This window comes from Mesoplodon densirostris, chromosome 18 (genome assembly GCF_025265405.1).
Source record: "Mesoplodon densirostris isolate mMesDen1 chromosome 18, mMesDen1 primary haplotype, whole genome shotgun sequence".
NCBI lineage: Eukaryota > Metazoa > Chordata > Mammalia > Artiodactyla > Ziphiidae > Mesoplodon > Mesoplodon densirostris.
The window spans coordinates 1,494,310-1,518,426 of NC_082678.1; the positions used below are offsets into that span (position 1 = coordinate 1,494,310).

Sequence of the window (24,117 nt, forward strand, 5' to 3'; positions counted from 1 at the left end):
AGATGTCCTCTGGGTGATTCTTAGGCACGGTGAAATTTGAAAAGCTCTAGTGTGGACCACACAGAACATGACGTTTGGGAAAGAGGGATATGGGGTGATTTGAGACCTTGTTTGGGGTCTCTGAGTCTTCATTACCAGCTGGAAGGGTAAGACACTGTTGTAACCAGTGTACTACCTGCCTGTGCCAACAGGAGCATGGCAGAATATCCCCAGAAGGGGTGTGTGTGTGCAGTGTGAGAGTAAAGAGAGCGTAGAGCATTAAGTGGGTATGTCAGGGGACGGTCTCGGGGGCCATGGGAATCTGCACGTGTTGATTCTTGGGGGAGAAGCCTCTGTGGGCCAGCCCTGTGGTATTTTGGCATGAGTGTGTATGTGTAGACACGTCAGCCTACAGACCAGGTGAACCCGTAAGGGAAAAGCTGAAGGCCACGTCCCCTCACCCTCCTCTCATTCCCTAACACATCAGGGACTCACAGTACAGCCTGACTCTGAGACGGTGGGGCCCAGGCAATGCAGATACAAAGCAGCTGGAGCCTCCTGAGCCTACAGACGGTCTCTCAACGCCAGACATTGTAGCTCAGCACCGTGGGGACAGGAGATATCAACCCACCCAGGGCCTCAGGGGTGACCTCTCAAATGGCAGCTCAGGGGTCCCCTTTGATCAGGCAGCCCAGCACCCACAGGGCAGCGTCTGCTGGAGTCAGGCTCCTGGGAGAATGCAGAAAAGTGGAGAAAGGTACAGCCCAGGGTTCCCAGCCTGGAGTCCCAATCCCTCAGCAGCCTGAGGAGGCAGCCACGTGGGGGTCCTTAGGTTCTTCTCAATATTTCTAAAAGCTTAAAAGAAATCACATGCCTGTGCTAAGACCCCACAAGCTAATTGAATGGCAAAATGGTCTTTCTTTGTTACCGTTCAGTGCGAAAGCTTCTGCAGCTCAGAAGCTCTGATTAGCAATTAGATGTGCCGTTGATGAGTAAAAACGGTGTAACAAAGCCATTATTGAAGTGCTCTCAACTTCAAAGACCGTCTTTTAAAATGTGGGGTCTGTCGGAGGAGATGACAAGGGGGGCCCATGGGGATGAACAGGTTGGGAACCGCTGGGTGGAGACATCAGGGGGTGTCACGAGGCCCCACAACTCTGTCACAGATTCTCGAGACCTCTGAACCTCTGTCTGGGGGCTGTGTTGGGAGAGCAGGGGCCAAAGGACCAGGGGAGGGCAGGCAGAACCAGGAGGGCCTTCCCAGGGACACGGCTCTCAAAGAGAATGACCCAGCTCACTCCCAAACCTTTGGCTTTTGGGGGAGAAGCTTGTGGCTAACTCAGGCCTTTGATTCCTAAGTCCTGCTGTTCGTAGCGATGACGTGGCCACTGCAATTACTTGACTATTAATGAGTCTGTTCAATTATTCATCGTTACACCTTTAAAACAAATCCTCTCCCTCTCTGCTCCTCTTATCCTGCTCGCTTGGATCAAAGTATCCCCTTCAGACAAAAGGAGGCAGGAGAGTTTGCCTGCCGCTCTAATAATCGAACAGTGTGACCTGGGAGGAGGCGGCAGGGGGCTGGGCGCTCGGGCCTCGGAAGCCTGGCCAGACACGGAGGGTCCACCAAGAGAAGCTGGATGGAGGGGTGCGCTGAGGCCCTCACCTCCTGTCCAGCTAGCACAGGCCTATGGGGTGCCATGGAGCCCGGCACCCCAGGGACCCTTGGCCCTCACCCTGAGAGGACAGAATCAGTGAGCCATGGAGAGGGAGCTAAGAGGCTGCCGGCACGCACGAGGCGGCCCGACTGCCCGGGCCACACCCTGGAACCCGCAACCCCAGACGCAGTACCTGGCGCCGCGCTGGCTGAGCTGCCGGAAGCAATTACATCGTCCAGCATTAGATCTAAAAGAACGAAACACGACATCGGTCACTGGCCGGACCAGGTGGGCTGGGCAGGGCCCCCTCAGCAGCTTGCTCCCCCTGGGCTCTGACTCTCACTCTTCCTGTGAATAGGGCGTGTTGAGCAAGGGTGGCTTGTCCCGAGTGCCAGCCCCAAACTCGGGCACAGGGCACTTGAGGAAGCGGAGCCATTCGGCCAGCTCATCAGGGTCACAGGGGCAGGGAGTCGGAGGCATGGGGAGGGGAGGAAGCCTGTCCTCAGAACAGATCTCCACTCCTACCCGCGCTGTGGCCTCAGCAGCACCTGAGAAGCCTGCAGACCCCGGAAGGGGAGCCAGCTGGTCAGGCAGGGCCGCGGGTGCCTCCTGCCCAAAGAGGTCCATCTGCAGATGTCCTGCTGAGAGGGCAGACTGCAAGGAGGGGCGGCGTGGGAGCATGGCTGCTGGGGGCAGTGCGCCTGCTCAGCCTCAGCCGTCCACAGGGAGCCAAGATGGGGCCCCTAGCCCAGATCTGCTGCCCAGAGGCCAGTGTCCCCGCCCCGTCCGCTGGAGCAGCCCCGCCTCTCGCAGGGAGCGTGGGCTCTGTGCCACCCAACCTCCCCCACAACCCCCTACAGCCCTCCCCTCGCTCCAGGCGCCCTCACAGGTAGCAGGAGATAGAGCCAGGGGCTGAGGGGGGCACCGCAGCCCCCCACCCTCTTGGTAGTACTCACATTTCAACAAACCAAAGGGAAAACTCAGAGCACCTCATGGATCTTATCGGCATAAGAAAGACGGTTGTGAAAGGGTAGAGAGAGGAGGGGAAACCCACAGACCAAACAGAGGCAGACACACAAAGGCCTTGAGAAACCCACACATAAAGACACTTAGAGACACGTGGGCAGTGACTGAGAGAGAGTCACACAGATTGTCGAGTACCAGACAGACAGGCAGGAGTCCTGCAGACGGGGAGGGGAGCCAAGTGCAGACACATCTGCAGACACACGGGGAGACAACAGGGCCCGCACGCCTGTCACCCCTCGTGTCCTCCCTGGAATCTGGGTGCCTTTCGCTTAGCCCCGGCCCGCCCATTGGCATGAGAGTGTAAGGAGTGGGGGGGGGGGGTTGGGGGCCTCACCCGGCCAATGGCAAGAGATGTTGGAGATCGAAGGTGAGGGGCTGAAGGGTCTAAGTCCAGAGCGTCATGACCTTAGAGTTCCTGTGACCTCAGACCTTCCCTGAGCTGAGGGAGTATTTTGGTACCGCTTGGCACAAAAAGGACAGTCAGGAAGCCAGGGAGTTTTGCTGGAGATAGGGAGGAAGGAGGGGTCTGGGGTTTGCTCACGCCACGGTCCATCTGTAGGTTCTGCTGAGGTCTTGCCCAGCAGCTACAGACACTGGGTAGCCACAGGCTGAAGATGCTTCCTCGCCAACACTGGGGCAGGCAAGGCTGGCACTTGGGCCAAGGCTGGGGTCAATGGGCACTGGCACGGGGCAATGCAGCAGGATTTTCATCCCATGAGGCTCCTCTCCGAGTCGAGCTGGGAGGGACCGTGCATCACCTCCCACCTGGCGTCGTCTGGGGAGCACAATGCTGAGACCGGGAGCCCCGCAGAGGGGTAGCTCCCCTGCCCTCACAGGGCTGAACTGGTCTGCTTCATGCAGGCTCTCGAGGCTGACATGCTCTCGAGGGGAAGGGGGAGGGGAAGGGGTGGGAGCATCTTCTCCCGGCCCCAGCCCCAGCCCCAGCCCCTAGCCCCTAGCCCCCTACAGTCGCAAGGCCAAGGTCAAGTACGACTCAGAGAGATGTGGAAAGACTACCGACCGGCCATCTGCTTCTCCTTACTCCTTCTCTTTTTCTCCAGTCTCCGCAGACGCTTCTCCTCCCGCCGCCGGGCCTCCTCCTCCTCCTGGTGCTGCCGGCATTTGTGGAAGTTCTCCACCACGACGCCCACGAACATGTTCAGGACAAAGAAGGCCACGATGAGCAGGAACGAGATGAAGTACAGCAGCATCCAGGGGTTGTGGTTCATGACGGGCTGCGGGGAGCAGGAAGGACAAAGTGCAGACGTGCGCCCCAGGGTAAGCGTCACAGGTGCTGCCGTACAGCCTGCGCTCCCTAAGGCAGGGCCTGCGCGCTCAGTTACGCAGACCCAGCGGGTGAGGTCAAGGAATGATGTGGGTTTGCTGTTAGGCAGTAGGGAAAGGTGGGGACTGTGGCAAAATACAGAGAGGGGGTGTTCTATCCCAAAGGGGCAGCTGCTTCTTGGATTCAGCTGACTCCTGCCTTTCAGGAATTCAAGCCCAGTGTTTCCAGATCTTTGGACTTCTCCTGAGCAGGCCCAAATCCAGATTTTCATGTAAAACGGGTCAATGTTTAACTGCTTACCACTAATTCAAAACATTTTAAAGATGTTGCAAGCCAATAAAGCATGACCGGATTTGCCTGCAGGCCACCAGTTACAGCCTCTGCGGTAAGAGGTGATGCCTCTTGGATGGCATTGTTCCAACCTGCCTCGCCGTCTTTCTGTCCAAGCCTGCGCCCACCACACCTGGAGTTGGCCCATGGTGAGTGACCTGAGCGCAAAGATGGATCCGGCCCACCTCAGCCCTACCTGCTGGTCCACACCGACAGCATCCAGCCCATCATACATGATATCCACCCAGCCATCCTTAGAGGCCAGCACGAACAGGGACATCAGGGCCTGCGGGGGCGGGGGGGGGGGGTTGGGGGGAGGAAAGGACCACTTGAAACCTAGGATGCATGGCCAAGCCACCCACCACTTCCACCCAAAGCACCTCCTGGCAGTAGCTCGGGGGACCCTAGGCCTTCAGAGTCACACTCCAGGCCCCGGGAGAGCTCTCTTTCCCAAGGCTCCTTGGCTGCTATGAAGCCAGGAGAGCCGTGGGAGATGACCTCAGCCAGGTAGAGCAAGGGACCCCAGAGTCCTGGAAACCCAGAAACCAAAACCAGGGTGGGGCAGGGAAATAAACCAGCAAAACTGAGCGAGCTATTTCATTTTCTACATTTCTGTTTCTGTGAATGCGGAGTGAGAAAAAGAATCATCTTGACGATATGCCTACACCTTGCACCGTGCTAGACAAATACACACGTCATCTCACTGTACCCTCACTACTCCCCTCCGAGGAGATCCCATTAGGACCCATTCACTAGCCGATGAAACAGAGGCGGGCCAGTTGCCCTGGATGGACTTGTGTCCTCCCCAGACTCCTGCCACCACTCCCACCTCCACCTTGGAGGCTGGGGCTCACCTGGCCGAGGTTGTCAAAGTTGTACTTGTGCCGGACCCACCGGTAACTGGCCTCAGCACAGTCAGACTTGTTAGTGATGTTCCTGGTGTCCTCGCCCTGGCACACGAAGAACTTCCCTTTGAAGAGCTGAACACACACATACCCGGAGACAGAGAGAAGTGAGCCGTGAGCACAGGAAGCCCAGACCAGCCCTGGGGCTTAAGAGCTCTGGGCACACCCTGGGTGAGGGCCAGGTGCTCGGCCCAGTCAGAGAAACACTGACAGGAGCCTCCCCTGCAGGCACCCCTTTCTCGGGGCTCCTTGGAGCAGAGGCCTTGGAGAGGAAGGAAAGGTCCTTGGGGAGGGCACTGGGGAAGGGTGGAAGGAGGGGAACCGCCATTCACTTTCTACGAAGGGGGAGGCCCGTCATTCTCCAAGTGGGGTCCCTGGACCAGCAGCATCAGCATCATCTGGGAATGTGCTCAAAAATACAAATTCTCAGGACCACCCCAAACCCAGTGAGTCAGACACTCTAGGGGAGGGCCGAGGGATCTGGATTAATGGTGGGGGTGGGCTAGGTGTTATGGACCCCACTTAACAGATGAGGAAAACTGAGGCTCAGAGAAGTAAATTCACTCATTAAGGTCATACAACCAGTAGGTGGTGGAAAGGGGGCTCGAGCTCAGGTCTTTCCAGCTGGAAATCTCACCCTCACTCCAGAACAGACCAGGCTATGACTGTGGGGAAGGGATTTGAGGGACAGGAGGACCAGGGGGTCTAAGTAGGCCAAAAGTAAGGGAAGGGGAAGGGGCACCGGGTGTGCAGAGAGGCACCCCGCAGCCCTGGCAAACGTACACCCGACTGGTCTCTAGAGCCAGAGAATTCGAGGAAACACAAGAATACCCCGTCCCCAGGGCAGAGTGGATACCCCAAGAAGCCAAAGGAAGGGATAGGGATGGGGGTAGCCACCCAGGAGCTCCCTCTGGCCCAACAGCAGCCATCTACGCTGCAGCTGAAACATCTGGAGCCTGGGGCGAGGCGGGGTGCTCCAGGAGAGCGGGACGGAGGGGCTCCCCTGGCTCCCGGACGCGCCGGCTGAATCCTGCAGGCAGCTCCCTTTCTTTTTCCTCCAAAGCCAAGTTCCCTCCCTGGGACAGAGGCCAAGTTTCCCCGGCAGCCCCCACTTCCTGCCTCGTCTGGGGTCTGCACCCGCCTGCCTGCCAGCTCGCTGCTAACCTGGCCCAGCTGCCTGGGCCCTGGATCCCCAGGCCTGGCCTGCAGCCCACCCGCTCCGGCAGGGAAGGAAGGGAGGGGATCCCTGAGCAGACTGTGGGCCGAGGCCAGCGCCTGCGCTTGGAGTGGCGCGTGAGAGGGCAGAGCGGCAGCCTGCGTGGGCACGGGCCAGAGCCCGAGGCCCTCTCCCCTTGGTGGCCTCTTCCAGGCTCCCAGTTTTCTCCAGGATGCCCAGGAGGCAAAGGGGCCTGAGGCCTCGGGCTTCGAGGGAAGCATCCCTATATACGCTTTTCTGGGATAAAGGTGGCGGCAGCCCCTGGAGCCGCAGCATCCCAGGGCCAAGAGGAAGGCCGAGTCCTCAGGGTTCTGCTGACCGCTGGCCCCAGACCCCCACAAACCTGCACCCCCAGGATGCCAAAAATGATGAAGAAGGCACAGCAGATGACCACGATGTTGCCGATGGGCTTCAGCGAGGACATCAGCGTCTCCACCACCAGCTTCAGCCCCTGCGCCCGGCTGATCACCCTGCGGAGGGAGGGGGGAGGTGAGAGGGGCTCCCGGCCCCGTGCCCTAGCTTGCCACTCCCCCCCATCCTGGGCTCTAGTGCAGGGAAGAGGTTGACACTCTGGGCTCACAGTATAGACACGCCCCACCCCACCCCGAGACCTCCACCTCCACTGCCAGGATGTCAGAGGATTACCTGATGGGGCTGGGGCGCTGATTCAACCCAGGGACGCAGTGTGTTGTGGGGATGGGGAGATAAACTCGTGCGGAGCACATAGAGGGCAGGCAGGGGCGGAAGGGGTGGGCGGTGGATCATCACAGCCAGGAAAACCCGCGCTGGTCAGTCAGTATCCACCCCGTTCACGTCCCCACCCACGGAATTCCCGACTCTGGGTGGGGGTCGGGGTGACTGCCTTATTGGTGAGATCCCCGGCTACAAGTGTTACCTGGTGGGTAGTCCCTGGGATGGGGGGGCGGGTGGGAAGAGGGGGAAAGCAGGAAACAAAGTCTGTCACTTCACGGGGAGGGCCAAGTGTCACCCCTGAGGCTACCACCCGAGGGAGAGCTGCAGCTGAAGGATGTGAGGGTCCTGCCTATGGCCACTGGTACTGTGCCCTGCAGGAGTGTGTCACGTGGCGGGGGTCACTGAGGGGGGCGCCTGTGGAGGGAGACTGCTGGGGCCGCAGTTAAACCCGGAGAGAAGCGGTGTCTGGAGTGGGGTCACAGGCAGGAGGCAGGGGCAGGTGGGGTGCTGGCCGTGGGGTGCGCCTGCCCAGGGCACCTGAGCGGGCGCAGGGTTCGCAGCAGGCGCAGCACCCTCAGCATGCCCAGGATCTTGGTGCCGCTGTCGGAGACCATGGACACCAGGATGTCGATGATGGAGATGAGCACCAGCAGCCCATCCAGCACGTTCCAGCTGCTGCGCAGGTAGGCCTGCTCCCCGAAGCACCAGCCCAGCGCCACCACCTGAGGACGCCCGTGCGTCACCGGCACCGCCACCTCCCTGCAGTCAGTCCCCAGCCCTGCCCTCCATCTGTGACCCAGGCTCTCCACCCCCACCGAGCGCCCGATGGCTCCAAACCAACGCCGAGCCCACATCACCTTCACTGTCATCTCAGCCAGAAAGAGCGCGGTGAAGACGTAATTGGAGAGGGTCAGGAAGATGCGTTCCTGTAGGAGAGAGCGGCAGCTGGTGCCACTGGGACCCCTCCTCGGGCCATGTCTGCTCTGCACACGGAAGCCAGGAGCTGCCTCCAAGGTCTGACTCAGATCAACCCCCCCCCCCCCCAGCAAAGCCGACAATCTCCTTCCTGCTCTCCCACCCCCCCACACTCAGACACACACACACACACACACACACACGCGCGCGCGCGCGCGCGCGGAGCCAGCGTCAAGCCCCCTGACTCACTCGCAGCTCTGGCCACAGTCCCACTCTTGCCCCTGAACAGAACCGCCCCCCCACTACCTCCCGGAGCGGCCTTGAGGGGAAAGTGCTGCCCACCGCGGTGCTGTCATCGGAGCTCCACGTCTCAGGCCCTATTCACCAATTCCTTTCTTAAAACTGGAGCAGGATTTAGCTTGATCTCTTGACGCCCCAGCCTACTCCCCTCTGCTCCACGTACTTGCTTCCCTGCCGTGTGCCCCAGAAAAGGAGCCGCAGGGCAAGCTGGGGGCTTGAGGACAGGCTGTGCATCCCCAGGCACCATATGTATGCCAGGCATAGGGTGAAGCAGGGCAGGAAGGAAGGCGACCCAATCCCCTGATATCTGTGGGCAGATTCCATCGCTGGGCGGCCAAGAGAGGGGTGTAGAGAGCGGGAGACGCGGGAGGCGAAGTGCGAGTGTCAGAGGGAGTGAGGAGCAGCGGAAGGGGAGAGGGAGAAGCACACACGTGACACAGCTAGGGGTGGAGGGGCGGAGTGGGAAGGTGGGGGAGAGACGTGGCCACAGTGAGCTCTGAGGCAGGGCCCTGGGCCGGAGGCAGACGGGGGGGCCGGTGTGGGGGTCCCCGGTGCTGTGCTCTCTCACCTCCTCCTAGGCTGGCCCTCCACTCCCCAGGCTCCCGTCACCACCACCACCCCACCACGCTGGCCTGACTGGAGCCCACCCTAATGGAAAACAGAAGCCCCAGCAATGTCGAACACTGAACAATGGTATGCGCGGCAGCAAGGAGGGGCGGAGACCACCTCCAAGGGGCAGCAGAGCCCCCCACCCTTCTAGGACCTGGATCACTGTGGGGCGACAGGCTGTGATGCCAGGCTGGGGAGAGACAGCTCCCAGGGCCGGCTGGGCCCATCCTGAAGAGGTCAGGCCCGGGGGAGTATGTCCAGATACGCCGGCCCATGGCCTCTCCTCTCCTTTCGAGGAGGACTGGCAGGTTCACGGCCAAGCAGAAGTGACCAGGGCTCCTCCAAATGCCCCTGAAACCCTACTTGTCTGTGGCCTGGCTGTACCCCGAGGAGCAAAGGGCAGCTTCCCTCCTCGACGCGGCGCCACCAATGGGGCAGGTTGGGCAGGATGCCTCCCCGTCAGTCACCAGGTCCTGGAGACCCTCTGCCACTCAGCCCGGCCAGGGTTAGTCTCACTGTTGGCTTCACCATGACACTCACTGACTCACATACAGGCCTCACAAGCCCCTGGCGCACGAGAACAGGCCATCTGCGAACAGCTGGGTGCGACGAAGCTCACTTTTCCCCAGGCAAGGAGCAAGGCCCCCTCCCCCAACTGGCTGCTGTGTCACAGAGGGAAACGGAGGCCGGCGAGGGACGCAGGAGGCATTCTGGGGCATCAGTTGCACGGCTCAGAGTCAGAGAGATTCCTGGCTCCCTGCCTCCGTGTCTCTCTGGGCCTCCCTGCCCGCCTGGCTCGCTGCATGGGTTGCTAACCCGCTAATCCGGGAGGGCTGGGCACCAAGCAGGCGCTCAGCAGCCGCCGTGTCAGCCCCAGTGACTCACAGCACTGTGGGGGTCGATCTTGGGGCGCTCCATGGCGATGGTGATGCAGTTGAGGAAGATGATGACGAGGACCACGTGGTCGAACATCTTGTGGGTGATGATTCGGTGGCACAGGAGGCGGAACCTGCTCCGGGACAGAGGCAAAGGCTGAGTGGGGGGGAGGGGGGGGGGGAACGGCAGTCAGGGGCACCGCCCCTACCCGTCCTGGGCCCTCCCATCCCCAGGCCCCCCGCTCTCATCCTCCCCCGCGTCAGGGGACACTTCTAGCATCCCCGGGATGGAGTCGCAGGAGAATTTCCCAGGAGAAGGAGAGGTTGGGGAGCAGGTCAGGGACCCTCTTGCTGACCTTGACTGAGGAGGGAAGATGTAGGCAGACCAGGAGTCTCGCTCCAGGCAGCAGGCAGGGAGCCGGGCCCGGACCCACGCTCTCATCCTTTCCCCTTTGCTCTGTAGAAGGATGGCCCGGGATGTGAGCAGGGCCAGGCCTCCAAGTTCCTGATCCCTGGTTCCTCAGCGGCCCCGTGGCCCTCACGCCTGGTCTACCCTCTCCACTCTGGCCCAGGCCTATGCCTGGTTTCTCTTCCGGTATTCTTAAAACCACCTCAGCATCTCCCCAAAGCCCCCCCCCACCCCAGCCCCTGAGCCTGCCTCACTTCCTTCATCTCCCCAACCCCTCGCTTCCCCCAGGCTCTCCTCTCTTCCCGTCTCTGCCTCCAGCCCAGCCCCCTGCCTGCGTTCCCTCCTTCCCTCCCCGCTGGGCTTGGAAGCCACATCAATTATCAGACACTGTCCCCATCACAGCTGCCTGTTCGAAGACACACCTGGCACGAGGAGACACTGGACCTTTCTCACATGCTAACCCTGGGGTCCCAGGTCCCTGAGCCCCATCCCCAGGGTTAACGGTGGTGGTGAGGGGGTTGGGAAAAGGGTGAATGGGTAAAAGTGGGTGTGAGCTCAAGGCTTGTGATGAGGTAGAGATGAGAGAGGGGGACAGAGGAGGGTATCAGTTTGGAGAGCTGAGTGATGGGTCTTTCTGGGTCACAGTGGGAGGCCATGAAAGATTCATACACATCTGCCCGAAGCCATTCTTATCCACCAAGGATGCAGAGCTGCAGACCCAGGCATGACAAGGATCTGGGGCTTGGTGGGATGGGCAGAGGGAGAAGGGGGCTGTTTGGAGCCTGGCTTCAGGGATGATATCCCTCGAGATCCTTTGGGCGTGATGGTAACTCCCTGAATGCCATACAACTGGGAGGGGGTTGTCCAGTCCTGCACCAGGTCAGGCACAGCTCCCCTCACTCAAGGTCAGGGGTGAGAGGTCACTGTGCCCACAGGGGCCTCACCAAGTTGCCCTCGTCATCGCCATCGTCCCCATCCAGTGGGGGATCGTCGGGCCGCAGGGCCCGGGTCAGGCGTCCTGGAGCTGACTTGCCGTTGCAATCCTGGTGCTCAGAGGCTGAGCTGCGGCCACTGGCTGTGCGGTGCAGCCCGGGCACCTGCAGTGTGTCCGGCAGGTCAAAGGAGCTCTTAGCTTCCCGCTCCAGGGAGCCCCTGTGGCGGCGGTCGCTGCCCGGTGGGCTGGCGCGCTCCTCTTCCGAGCTCTCCTGCTCATCCTGGCTCTCCTGGCCCTCGCCCGACAACAGGGACCTCCGCTCCCCACTCGGGCTCCTCCTCTTCAGGCTGGGGGCGCGGCCCAGGCTGTTCCGGCTGGAGCGCCTGCTAGTCCAGCTGCCCGCTGCGCTCCAGGGACTGTGTGGGGAGCTGCGGGCGCTCGGCTGGGGGCCGAACAGAGGGGAGAGTGGTCTCAGCCAGGACCTCATGGCCCCACGCCCCTTCACATGCATCCTGGCTCCTGTGAGCCTCTGTGGCCTCACATCAGGTACAGAGGTATGAGCAGGAGCCCTGGACCTGGATGCCTGGACTCACACCATCTGTGCGACCTTGGGCAAGTCACTAACCCTCTCCGTGTCTCAGCTCCTCATCTGTAAAAGCGATATGACCCTAGCACCTATTCCTCATTTAGGTGAGTGGCAGTATGAAATCACAGTGAGAGCATGGGCCCTGACACCAACCTCCTGGATTAAAATGCTGGCTCTGTCGCCTGCTCACTGTGGAGCTTCCCACAGTCTGAGACTCAGGTCCCCGTCTGAAAAATGGGGATAATATTGGTACCTACCAGATGGTTGCTGTGAGTATCACACGCATTAAGAACACTTATAAGCAATGTCTAGAACAGTGTCTGGCACAGAATCAGTAACTGGATGGGGTTTGCTATTATTAAGATGAGGCATTCCCTCCCATTTTACAGAGGGAAATGAGTCTCATCCAAGGACACTCGGGGAACAGAAGAAATAGAATTAGAACCCTGCTCTTTTGCCCCCAGGGCCAAGGCTCCTGCGCCTGCCTGCATTACCAGCCTTGCTGACGCCCGCTGGGCCTTGTCTAACCCAGTGGCTCAGGGGCTGTCTCCTCGGGCCTGCCCATTCCACCTCTCTTCCCTCCTGATGTCTGTACATCCCCCACTGTCGGGCCCCCACATGCACCCCCTACCGGTGACTTCATCTCGTGGGGTGCCCCTGGTTCGGCCGACCCACTGCTGCTGGCGCGGCGGGACGCAGGGCCCAGAACCTCGGCCAGGCCAGTGCTGGAGCTCTTGGGCAGCGACATGGGTGTGGCGGCCGTGTGGATGATGAGAGGGGGCAACAGGCTCCTCCGCAGCTCCGGGTGCTCTCCCACAGACACCACTGCAGGGGGAGAGACGGAGAGACCCTGAGTCCACTCAAGGCTGGCCTAGAGCCAGGGGCTGCCCCCGCAGAGAGATACTCACAGGCCAAGCGCTTCTTCCTGTCCCCATCGCCATCCAGGCTGGGCGAGAAGAAATCGGGCTCTGACTCGGACTTGGTGGCATCTCCCTAGGGTGGGAGAGCAGCGGGCCATTAGGAACCTGGCCGGGCAGGTGTTGGTAGTGCGGACCGAGGTCTCCCTGTCTTCACACGCACACACCACACATAGGCCACAAGGAACCAGCAACCACGGCACGAGGCATGCACTGGCTCAGGCCAGACCACCCAGGCTTGGGGCCCAGGGCTCTCAAGGGCCTGTGATACCTCAGAGAAGCCCACGGCTATCCCCAGAACCCACAGCACAACCATCATGGCTGGGACTGGCTTCAAGAATGGCTGAGGGGAGAGGGGATAGCCGGGCAGGCAGGTGGCACAGGCCAGAGGGAGCTGGGGACCTGAGTGAAGTAGTCACTAGAGCCTCATTTCCAAAGGCCACTTGTGCCCTCTGCTTTCCCTCCAGGCTGCCCTCCCCTGAGCCTCAGACCCAAGGCCCCAGAGAAAAATTGAAGGACCCCAGACAGAGCAGCTCAGCCCAAGGATGCCACTTCCGTCCCTCTACTTCTTTCCTCCATCTTCCCCAAGCCCCCACCTTCTCCCCTGGCCCCATTTTTACCTCTCTCTCTGTCTCTGGGACAGTTTTTTCTTCCTCCTTAGCAGGTCAGTAGGTTCCCCAGTAATTACACACTTCTCCTTAAGAAGTTATTAAGAAATACTTGATTGCTACTTTTGATAAGGACATAAATATTGCGTAATTGGCATCTCAGGGGATCATTTTCATTAACTCAGTTTACATCCCTAACGAGGCCTTTAATTATCAAGTGGGATCTCCAGGGGGCTGCTTGGGATGTGCAGCACCATGGTGTCCCATGGCAACCCTGGCTTTGCCCGAATTCTGGTGCCAGTGCAGGAAACAGCAGGGCACAGGCTCAGTGTGGGGGCCAGGGGAGGAGCATGCCCCTGAGTACCTGCTGGACCTTCTGGGTGGTCAAGGGGCCAGAGACACAGAAGTAGATTTTAAATTCTGGTACATTCTGGCAAGAGGCACCCCCACCCCCACATCCTCCAAAGCCTTGTTCTGAGCTGAGACAGCTTGTGGGGTCTCCCACAGAGGCTCAAGGCAAGGGGGAGAGGGGAGAGACGGGGGAGCACGGTCTGCGGCCACAAATCCCGACTCCACCGAGGCCCGACGACCCAGACTCCTCGGGGACCGCAGTGGAGGTACACACATGCGGTGTACCACACACGTGCACACAGAGGATTCTAAGTCCCTTCCTTCTCCGGCCCATCCACTGGTCTGGTGGGACGGATTGGTGCCCTTTGCGGGTGAACAGGGCAGAGGCACGGAGGCCCTCCCCTCAAGTGTCCTCGAGGGGGAAGGGACTTAAAATCAAAGCACACCTCACGACACCAAGGACCACCATGGCCACCACAGGTTGCACAGCAGCTGAGCGTGAGCACAAGCACAGACACGGAGGCAGAATGGGGGCATGGGGCACGGGGGGCATGCCGACTCATGATCGCATACCTACCCCCTGGGAGTCGACAGGCAGCTGAATACAGCTTAACTGTCCACTCGCATCTTCCCGTTTGCTGATTTCCTACAGGGAGAGGGGGAGGCAGGGGACGGGCGCTGGTTACAGGCGCCGGGCTTTCAAACAGCAGCAGTGTCGAAAGAGGAGGAAGAAAAGGAGGGGTGCAAACCCAGCGGTGGGGGAACTGAGACACGGGGTCGGGGAGGAGGAGAAAGGGAACAGTGTGGCCTTCCAGAATTCAACCACAGGCCCTGGAGCCGGAATGAATCTGAAGGGCGAGGGCCGAGGCCACAGAGATGGGAGCGAGGGCAGGGAAGGAGCCGGGACCCTCCGTTGATGCTGATAATACCAGCTGTCATTCACGGGGGCGTGGCAGGCATCGCTCAACTGCTTCATTAACACTAGCTCACCTCCTCTCCAGGTGGGAAGGAGGTGCGGCTAGCACCATCTTAGAGAAAGCTCCTGAGGTTTGGAGGAGTTCAGAAAACTGCCCCAAGTCACACAGAGACTAAGAGATGCATCTGGGCCTCGTACCTGAGTCTCCAGCTCACCTCTCCCTGGCTCTGAAGCAGCCGGCCGGGAGGGTGGGAAGGAGGGGTGGATGGAAGTCAGAGGTGGGGGCGGAGACAAAAGGCCGGGAGCAAGAACAGGCCTCTCCAGTCCTCACTCCAAATCAGAATGCTCCTACCGGGATGGGATGTGACAGGTAACACTGGGACCACGGCTCCAGTGTTGTTTGATATCAATGAACGGCCTCACACAGGGCCTGCTGCCTGTTCATTTGATTAAGTGTGCAGATGATAAATATATAGGGATTCAGGGCGCCACCCCCTGCAAGTCAGGGTATAAACAGCCCAGCTGGCCTGGTCCTGTAGGCGACCCCCTCCCACCTCTTGGCAGGGTGGCAAGGCCAGCAGGGGGCCACCCTTGAGGCCTCCTGCTGGTGACGCCCAACAAAATGGGGGTGGCCACTGCTTCCACTGAGGTAGGTTGTCTCGTTTGTAAAAAAGCAGGTCATCACAACAGCAAAAGCCAGCCTCTTCTGCCAGATGGTGGGGCTCCCTCAGAGCCACACGTGTGCCCCCTGAAACTCCGTACAGCTGAGGGCAGGTGCCGCTGGAGGTGTCCAGGCCACTGGCACTGAGTGACCAACCTCTCCCCCGACCCAGGGCTTTACAGGACAGTGAGAAGCTGGTCCGGCTCCTCATACGGGCACTTCAGGGCCATGCCGCTGCCCCCACCCCCTTGAAGAGGGGTTGATTCTGAAATCTTTTCTCCGTCCCACCCCAGACCCAAAGCATCATGCCCCCGAGTGAGGCTCTCTCCCAGGCACTCGTCGAGGAGGGTATGGCCCCAGGCCCTGGCCAATCCCTCATGCTGGGGCAGCCACAAGCCCCCAGCAGGGCCAGAGTGACCAGGCCAGGCCCAAAGGCCAGGCTGCTCTCCATTCCCACACGCAGCCTTTGCCGCTGCCTAGCAACCAGGCCGGCTCAGCGGCTCTCGGTTTAACAAGGTGTCTGCTGGAAGGACCAGTGATGGGGGGCTGCTGCCCATGCTGGGCATTTCCAAGACTGCCGAGCTGGCTGAACGGCCACTTGAGGGCAGGAGATAGGCCTGGGGTATTTTCCACTTCCACAGAGTTCCACAGGAATTTTTCTGCGAGAATGTTAGCTGTCAGGAACTGTGGTCTGGAGGGGCTGTAGGACCCCTGTCCCCACTCAGCTCCTCTTCCCACAGGCCGAGAGCAGTGGCCAAGTGGTGGGTCTCCAGACAGCCCTTGATTCTTGTGGGAGCACGTTGGCACCCTTAACCCTTCAGGCCCCAGGGAGACCCCAAACAAATGTCCCATCCCAGGGAGAGTAGCCATGTCCCTCCCTCCCGTCAAGAGGCCCAGCCATCACCCGAGGCAGGGCCCGCCTGCCCTCCCTGCCCCCCAGCGGGGGAGGAAATGCGATAATGGGTAACTATGGAGTTACAACCGGAGGAGGCCAGTGAGGGAGAGAGACACCCGCACCCACCAGTCCAGCCCAGCCCACGGGGGAACAGCCTTCCCTCGCAAGGCTGGGAAAGAGTCAGAAAATAGATTTTTGTTTTTCCACCGTGTGCTGGGTATTTATAGACCAGGCCGCAGCGGGAGTTTCCATCCGGGTCACCCAGAGAGAACTGGACCGAGAGCTTCTCCACACCCAACCTGGAGCATTTCTAGGTTGAGTCGACCTGCCCTGTGCTAGGTGCTGGGATGCTGGGCCGGGCCTGGGGCTTGGGTGGGAAGAGGGACCGAGGTAAGGGAGCAGAGGAGGGTGCAGCCCTTCAGGCAGAGGCTGTGTCCTGGCAGGACAAGGCCGGGATCAATGGAAATCAATACTAATTGATGGCGCTGCCTGTGACGAAGGTGATGGAGACTGGGCTGGAAATAGGATGCTCATCTCTGTCATGCCGGCAGCTAATTGGGCTCATTTCTCACCCTGGGCAGCTCAGCCCTGCCCGGGCGCTGGTGGCATCTTCACCAGCTCAGCCAAAGCTCAGATGACTTGCTTGCAAGCTTCCCCCACCCCTCGGCTCAGATGGGTTCCCTCCAGATGTCCCCGAGCGCACCTGTGCTCAGGGATCCAGCCGCACCGTGTGCCAGCACTCATCCCGTCCAGCTCTCTAGGGGAGCACCTAGCCGGCTCTGTGGGGCAAGCCCACTCGGCAGCTAACCTTGGATCCAGAGACGCTCTGCCGCAACAACCACCGGGTCTCTCGAGTGCCGAGGGGCTGCCTGAATCCCAGAACTCCCACTCCTAGTTCCCCAGCCTAGTCTGAGGGGCACATCCTGCAGAACCTCCCAGGACACCACAGCTCCAGCGGGGCCGCCGATCCCTCCTGGAAGTGGACTGCTGAGGGCAGGGGGTTACCTCCGCCTGGAAGCCCTCCACCAGAATGGCAACGAGCAGGTTGAAGAGCACGTAGTTGCCAAAGGTCATGAGGGCAATGAAGTACAGGGCAGCCCAGGATGACGTGGAGGCCATGCCGTTGTACAGCACCTTGTTCCAGTCCTCCTGGGTCAGGATCTGCCGGCCGAGGACGGGAGTCAGGGCCTTCGCCGGGGGCACCCCACCACCCTGCCCACCCTGCCCTGTTACCCTGGCACCTGAAAGACAGTGACGATGGCCCAGAGCAGGGAGTCAAAATTCTTCCGGTCCGGCAGCGTGTCCCCATCCCTCTCAGATGCAAATTTGCAGCCAAAGAGATGCATACCCAGGATGCTGAAGACATAGGAGCCACAGGCTGGGGATCAGGGCCCCGGCAAACCCTGCCCCTCAGGCCCTCACCCCGCCGGCACGGCTGCTACACCTGCCTCACCTGAAGATGAAGATGAAGAGCATGAGCAGCATGCAGAAGGTGGCCACGTTGTCCATGGTCTTCATGAGCACCACGAGCTGCCGCTGCAGCGCCGGCAGGAAGCGCACCAGCTTCAGCACCCGCATCAGGCGGAAGGTCCGCAGCACCGACAGGCCGCCCCCCTGCTGGCCCACGATCTCCCACACGCTGCAAGGGGCGGGGGAGGGCCGGGTGGCCAGAGCCTGAGCCTGAGCCTGAGCCTGAGCCCGCTGCATACTCACCCTCCTCCTGCCCCGTCCTTTAGGAGGGCCCAGCAGCACCTGAGGGTCTGGACTGGCCAGCACTGGGACAGCGGGCAGCAAGGGGCCCTTGGGCCTCCAGGCAGGAGCTCGGAGGTCTGGGTGACAGCTCCAGCCCCCCCCCGACCCTCCCCCCTAGGCCAGTCCCCTCCCTCAGTCGGCCAATGCAGCACCTCCACTTCTGGAACGTTTGCTTTGTTCTCCTCTAATGAACTCTAAAGCCAATGCCAATAAAGCAGGTCTTCTGGCCCAGGGCCTGGGGGGTGTGGGGGGCAGTGGAACACTTTCCCAAGGTCTTGGAAACCCTAAAGCAAGTTGCCAGCGTCTGCGACAGTCTCCAAGCACTTTGTAAGCAGGGACAGCTGGCTGGGCTTTACACCTCTTCCAGCTCCTCTCCAAAGCCAACTCCCCAGTCCTTGCCCACCCGAGGTCTGCATGGGGTCGAAGACAAGGAGTGCAAACGAGAGAAAAGACGTCCGAGGGGCCCAGCCAAAGCGGACAGGAGGCCACGTTCTGGTGAGCAAGGTAAGGCCTCGGGAGAGGGTGGAGTGCAGCGCTGGGGGCGTGAGAATCCTCAGCCGGGGGAGTGTAGAGCCTGTGGGTCAGTGGGGCCTGATTCCAGATCCCTCCACCCCAGAGGAACAGGCTGTGTGGCTCCTTGCCCCAAGCTACCCCGAGGACATTCCTCAGGCAAGAGGCAGCGGAGGCGGGTCGTACCTGATGACAACAATGATGCCGTCAAAGATGTTGTAGGGGTTCTTGATGTAGCCAAAGGGACCGTACACGAGCAGCTTCAGTAGCATCTCCAGGGCAAAGAGGCTGGTGAAGACGATGTTGCTGATTTCCAGGGCGTTGGTGAGCTCCTCAGGCTGGAGGACAGGGTGGGCATGAAGCAGCCAAGGCTTGTCCCTGAGCCCTTCATCCCAGGCCTCCCAAACGCCTGGCCACATGGAGAGGGGGAGAGGGCACAGCAAGCCAGTGGGTGGGACTGGGGGTGTTGGGAGAGGGGAGTAGTGGTGCTGAATGCTCAGGCTAATGGGGAGGACCCTCCCCCAAAGGGTCCATGAGAAAATGCACTCAGGGGTGGCCACTGCACAAAGCCCCCGGGCCCTGGCCATTTCCAGCTCTGAGTTTCAGACCCTGGGGCCACAGGCTCACGGCGGGCCTCTGCTGTGGGTTCTGCCCACCTCCTACTGGGTGCTCCGAGACCCATCCCGTTCTGTGTTACCATGTCAGCTCAGCAGGTCCAGGCCAGCAGTGCACCGATGCTGGCCGGTACCAGAGGGTGACTGCCAAGACCTCACACACATACGCAGTCACACAGCCACATGCAAATCACACAGGCTCTACGATTGCTCTGTGGACTTGGCAGCATTCTCTTGGACAACTGTTGATGACGTTGCTTTCTTCCAGACACGCACACACTGCCTACAGGTACACACAAACACACACAAATGCACACACGCATATACATAAACACACGAACAAGTATACACATGCAATACCTGCGTGCATGCACACGGAAGCATGTACACACAAACACACTGATGAGCAGAAGGGAGACCCCAGGAAGGGTTGTCACAGATGAGGTGGCACCTGGAGCTGCTACTTGAGTCTAGGACACCCAGGTTAATTCTCCGCCTATCCTGTCAACTCACTGTGTGACTGACCTTCAGCAAGATCCTTAACCTCTCTGGTAATTACTTTTATGCTCCTACCCAGGGTCTGGGATTGGGACTGAGGATACAACCTAGAGAGTCATCAGAACTAAGGACAAGCTTTACTTCATCTGCTATTCCAGCGCAGAATATTACGTACCTCCTCCCTTTCAATATTAAGTACCTACTGTATAATCCACCAGGTACTGTAAAATCCACCAAGTATGCAAAAGCATGCCAGCTGTGCTCCCTGCCTCCTAGGAGCTCAGAGTCTAGCTGGAAACAAGTTGTACACACACAAAACAGCTGAAGAACCACAAGAGACCTTAGATGCTTTGGTGCCAAAATAAATTATCCAGACAGTAAATCCAGGAGTTCAGGGGAGAGAAGGTGAGGGAGGAACACCCTGGGAAAGCCTTAGTCAGGAGGCAGCGCTTGAAATGAACTCTGAGGGTGAGCGGGGTCTCTCCAGGCAGAGGGAAGGGGAAGTCATCACAGGGTCGAGCCAGGGAATGAGCCATGTCTGGGGAGAAAGGGAGGGGCCCGGCCAGGGTGCAGCTGCAGAGTGAGATATGATTGGCTCAGTGGAGCCCACTGCCCACCTGATGAGGTGTCTTTTTTTTTTTTTTTTGCGGTACGCGGGCCTCTCACTGTTGTGGCCTCTCCCGTTGCGGAGCACAGTCTCCGGACGCGCAGGCTCAGCGGCCACGGCTCACGGGCCCAGCCGCTCCGCGGCATGTGGGATCCTCCCGGCCCAGGGCACGAACCCGCGTCCCCTGCATCGGCAGGCAGACTCTCAACCACTGCGCCACCAGGGAAGCCCCTGATGAGGTGTCTTGACCACCCAAAAGCCCAAGATCCATAGTAGCTACTCAAGAAGTTTGAATTAAATAACCAAGTGAAGCCCTTAGTCCATCAGACACCTCCCCCTGTTTACCCAGCTGCCTCCTCTGGCCGGCTGCCCAGGTAGGTCACCCAAGCATGGAGCCAGGCCCTGGGCACAACCAAATGTATCCTAATGGCCCCAATATGTGTGGCCAGCCTGGGTGGGAGGGGCTCGAGCTGGAAGGCAGGGTCTTCTGATTGACTGGCAGGTGAGGGGCGTTTGGGGGCTCAGCAGCTTCTTAGAAGGAGAGAAGCTCTCAGCCCACGGATGGATTCTGTCCAAAGACAGGTCTGGGGAGCAGGGCCGGGGTCAGCAGGCGGGGCCGAGAGCCAGCTGTCCAGAGAGCGAGTGGCTGTCGTGGGGGCCAGTGGGGCATGGAGCCCGTTGCTCCAGCAGATCTTGAGTGAGATTTTGCTCTCAGACTGTGAGTGGGGGCATGCCACCTGACCTAGCAAATGGGGTTCACAGGGAGACAGGACCTTTGGTCCCTCCAGCGGGAGCACAGTGCAGGTGGTGGGGAAGGGGCCATGGTCAGGACAATTAAATCCCAGAGCTCAGGGACTTCCCTGGGGGTCCAGTGGTAAAGAATCCGCCTTCCAATGCGGGGGACGCGGGTTCGATCCCTGGTCGGGGAACTAAGATCCCACATGCCGCGGGGCAGCTAAGCCCGCCCGCCACAACTACTGAGCTCATGAGCCTCAACGAGAGAACCTGCGTGCCGCAAACTACAGAGCCCACGCACTCTGGAGCCCGCGTGCCACAACTAGAGAGAGAAAACCCTCACGTCACAGCTAGAGAGAAGCCCGTGCGCCACAAAGAAGACCCCATATGCTGCAACTAAGACCCAATGCAGCCAAAAAAAAAAAAAAAAAAAAAAAGCCCAGGGCTCAGACCCTCCTCCTGACCAAGTGGATCTCCCACTTTCTGCTTCCAAGTCCAGTCTGTTTCAGAAAGCCATGGTCAGTGAACCTGCCTCCCAGTCACTCTGCAGTCTGCCCAGTTGTCCATCCTTGGACTGGATAAAGATGGTAAGCACAGACCACAGTGGTGCGATGCTCTGTGGGTTCCCGGGTTCAACGTGTGTCTGACCTTGTACCATCCACACAACAGCCCCCCCCACCCTCGTTTTGCAGATGAGCAAAAGCGGTCAAAAGATGATGAATGACCAGCACAAAGTCATAGGGCAGGGAGAGCCAGGGAGCGGGACCCAATCCCCCCTTACTCTGAGTCCAATAATACTAGGCTGTCAGGATCCAAGAGTGCAGTGAGGGGCCTGTGAACCCAGACACGGGGATGGACTGAATATGTAATGTGTCTTCTTACACATATAAAATTATATTTCACATGAACGTAGATGTATGAATAAAGAATGAGTTTGAAAGCATAACTGAGATAATGGGTGAATTTTACGGCATATAAATTATACATCAAAAAAAATCTGCCAGAAACAAAAATTAATAAAATAGTGAGAGCACTATAGCTTTTGCTATCATGTATTTACTTAATTAGTGAATGCTTAAAGTACAACTACTACCAGGCGTGTGGAGGAGGGGTGTTCTCGCCGTTTCCTGGTGTTGTCTACAGGGCTTACGACAGTCTGTACCTGAGGGCTCACAGGTGCACACAGACACACACACTCACCCGCCAGCGCAACAACCAAGAGCCTCATCGGAAGGATGGTGTGGGCTCCCCCGAGGCCTGCAGTCACTGCCCTCGTAAAGGGGTGGCGGCAAAGCCTGGAGCTGCAGCGTGCCCAGCCAGCCTCCAGGAGGCAGTGGGACCCAAGAAGCAGGTCGAAAGGAGGGCCTGGCACTCTCCCCCCTTGCCCCACCCCCGCCTTCCCTGTCTCTCCTCACTGCACTCACTTAGGGGCAATGCCTATTCCCTTCCGAGGCTCCGGTATCCCCCATGATCCATGGGAAAAAGTCCTCCTCCCACAGACAGCCAGGCCTGTCCAAGTTACTAAATTGGAAGCTGGGAATGTTCTGCAAATGCAGGACGAGGACACAGAGACTCAATCTTAGCAACACCGTTGCCCCAGGGACCAGAGCCGTGATCGCAGCCACTGCAGCTGCAAAGGGACGGGGTGGGAGCCAACTTCTGCCAGTGCCCTCCACGGGCCCTGCACTGCTACTACCTTCCTCCCAGGAGTTCATTTCCTCCCTGCTCGCACCAAACAAAAGAGGGACGTGGGCCTCCTTGACGGCAGGGAAACTGAGGCTCTGAGGTGTGGTGACCGGATGGAGGTCACGCGGCTCACTTAGAAAGGTGCTGAGCACGGCGCAGCTGCACGTCCCTCCACACCTCTCCATGCTGCTGACCCCGCACACGCCCAGGCAGCCCACACAGACCCACACAAGCCCATCAGGCCGCCCGGTGGTCCCTTCTCTGGTCATCCTCCCTCCTGGTCACGAAGGTCAAGGCCCAGTGGGGGCTTCTGCGAGTGGAGGCCAGGCAGCCTGAGCTTCTCCCACCCAGAGGCCCCAGGCTCTCCTCTGTGCTGACGCTAACTGTAAATCTCCCATCTTCCAACGCTTTCCCTCCCCTTAGCCTGTCAGCTTGGAGTAACTGGGCCCCAGGTAAACTGCTCAATACTTCCCAGCCCCAGGACCCCCCTGAAACCCAGAGCACCTCCATCCACTAACCCTTAAAGTGCTCATGGTGCTAAGAGGTGAGGTGGAACCTGAATGCAGGAGGCCTGCCAACTCGGAGACTTTGCACCTGGGTGACCTCAGGCAAGTCCTTTAACCTTGCTGGTTCCCAGTGGCCTCTTCTATCAAACAGGGTAACACCTCCTTGTGACGAGGCTGACCTGCCAAATATAGGAGTTAAAGCCTGAGAAAACACCCAGGCCAGAGTCCTGCTCAGGTGGCCCCGTGGGCACTGACAGCGGCAGCACTCCTCGCGTGTGGCCGGACACAGTGCCTGCAAGGCCGAAGCTAAGCACCACGTGTGCCGGACACCAGAAGGGCCCCAGGAGCTCCAAGCGGCTGAGGTCCGTGGGCCGGTGGGGAGGAGGCAGTGGGAGGAGAACTCCCGTGGAAGGCATCCCCGGCCAGAGCGGCGTGAGCAAAGGAGGAGAGCAAGGACTGTGCAGAGCACATACTCCAGGACCCGGGTCCAGTGTCCGCCCCGGTCAGAGGGTGGGAGGGACCACGGGGGAGCAAGGCTGCCAGGTGGGTGGGGCCCAGCCGGAACGGCCCTGACTCCGCTCCGCGCCTTGACTCCGGCTGGACTTGCCTCTGCCCATGGTGCTGCCAATGAGGCTTCTGGGGGGAGGGGGGAGATGTGCAAAGCAGTATATTAAGAAGATTAATCTGCTGCAGTAGTGGTAGTGCGCGGATGGCTTGGAGAGACGAAGAGGTGGAGACCTGTTAGGGGATACTGCAGCGGTCCAGGCGCGAGGCCTGAGAGCCGGCCCTGGCAGACAGGGAGGTGCCTTTTGCAGGGAAGGTGCAAGGTGGGGACAAGCCAGACCAGACCTGAGGGGAGGCCTGTACGACTCACCCCAACCCTGCCAAGCTCCACCTTCGCCCCCCATCTCCTCAGCTGCCACCTGTTCCACGGACCCTGAAATCTCTGTTCCCCAATTCTGACTCCTCAGCTCACCTCACCTCTGCCTTTGACCGTCCTGCCTGCTGAGCCCACACCCAAAAGAGGTGGTCCAGGTGGGCCGCAGTGATGGGGCGAGGGTCACTGGGTCAGCGGGGCCTCCCCCCTTCTCCTCCTTCTCCAAGGAGGTGTGGGAAATCGGGGCGCGCCCGGGCGGCAAGA

General features: G+C 59.8%; 1 protein-coding gene across 28 annotated transcripts in view; it reads right to left on the reverse strand.

Moving 5' to 3' along the window:
* Positions 1-24,117, reverse strand: part of CACNA1G (calcium voltage-gated channel subunit alpha1 G) — a 61,459-nt gene that overhangs the window by 13,786 nt on the left and 23,556 nt on the right. For 5 of the 28 annotated variants that reach the window (XM_060081035.1, XM_060081024.1, XM_060081021.1 and 2 more), the window contains exons 10-26: positions 18,517-18,668; positions 17,522-17,707; positions 17,310-17,424; positions 17,074-17,229; positions 14,174-14,242; positions 12,629-12,713; positions 12,352-12,545; positions 11,145-11,576; positions 10,148-10,248; positions 9,802-9,925; positions 7,950-8,018; positions 7,630-7,814; positions 6,743-6,869; positions 5,133-5,258; positions 4,475-4,564; positions 3,706-3,898; positions 1,831-1,884 (exon numbers count right to left, since the gene is read on the reverse strand). In XM_060081035.1, the coding sequence (XP_059937018.1) occupies positions 1,831-1,884; positions 3,706-3,898; positions 4,475-4,564; positions 5,133-5,258; positions 6,743-6,869; positions 7,630-7,814; positions 7,950-8,018; positions 9,802-9,925; positions 10,148-10,248; positions 11,145-11,576; positions 12,352-12,545; positions 12,629-12,713; positions 14,174-14,242; positions 17,074-17,229; positions 17,310-17,424; positions 17,522-17,707; positions 18,517-18,668 (2,458 nt within the window). Of the gene's footprint in view, positions 1-1,830; positions 1,885-3,684; positions 3,899-4,474; positions 4,565-5,132; positions 5,259-6,742; positions 6,870-7,629; positions 7,815-7,949; positions 8,019-9,801; positions 9,926-10,147; positions 10,249-11,144; positions 11,577-12,351; positions 12,546-12,628; positions 12,714-14,173; positions 14,243-17,073; positions 17,230-17,309; positions 17,425-17,521; positions 17,708-18,516; positions 18,669-24,117 lie in introns of all 28 variants that reach the window. The other 23 variants (XM_060081025.1, XM_060081022.1, XM_060081050.1 and 20 more) reach the window with 13 other exon arrangements.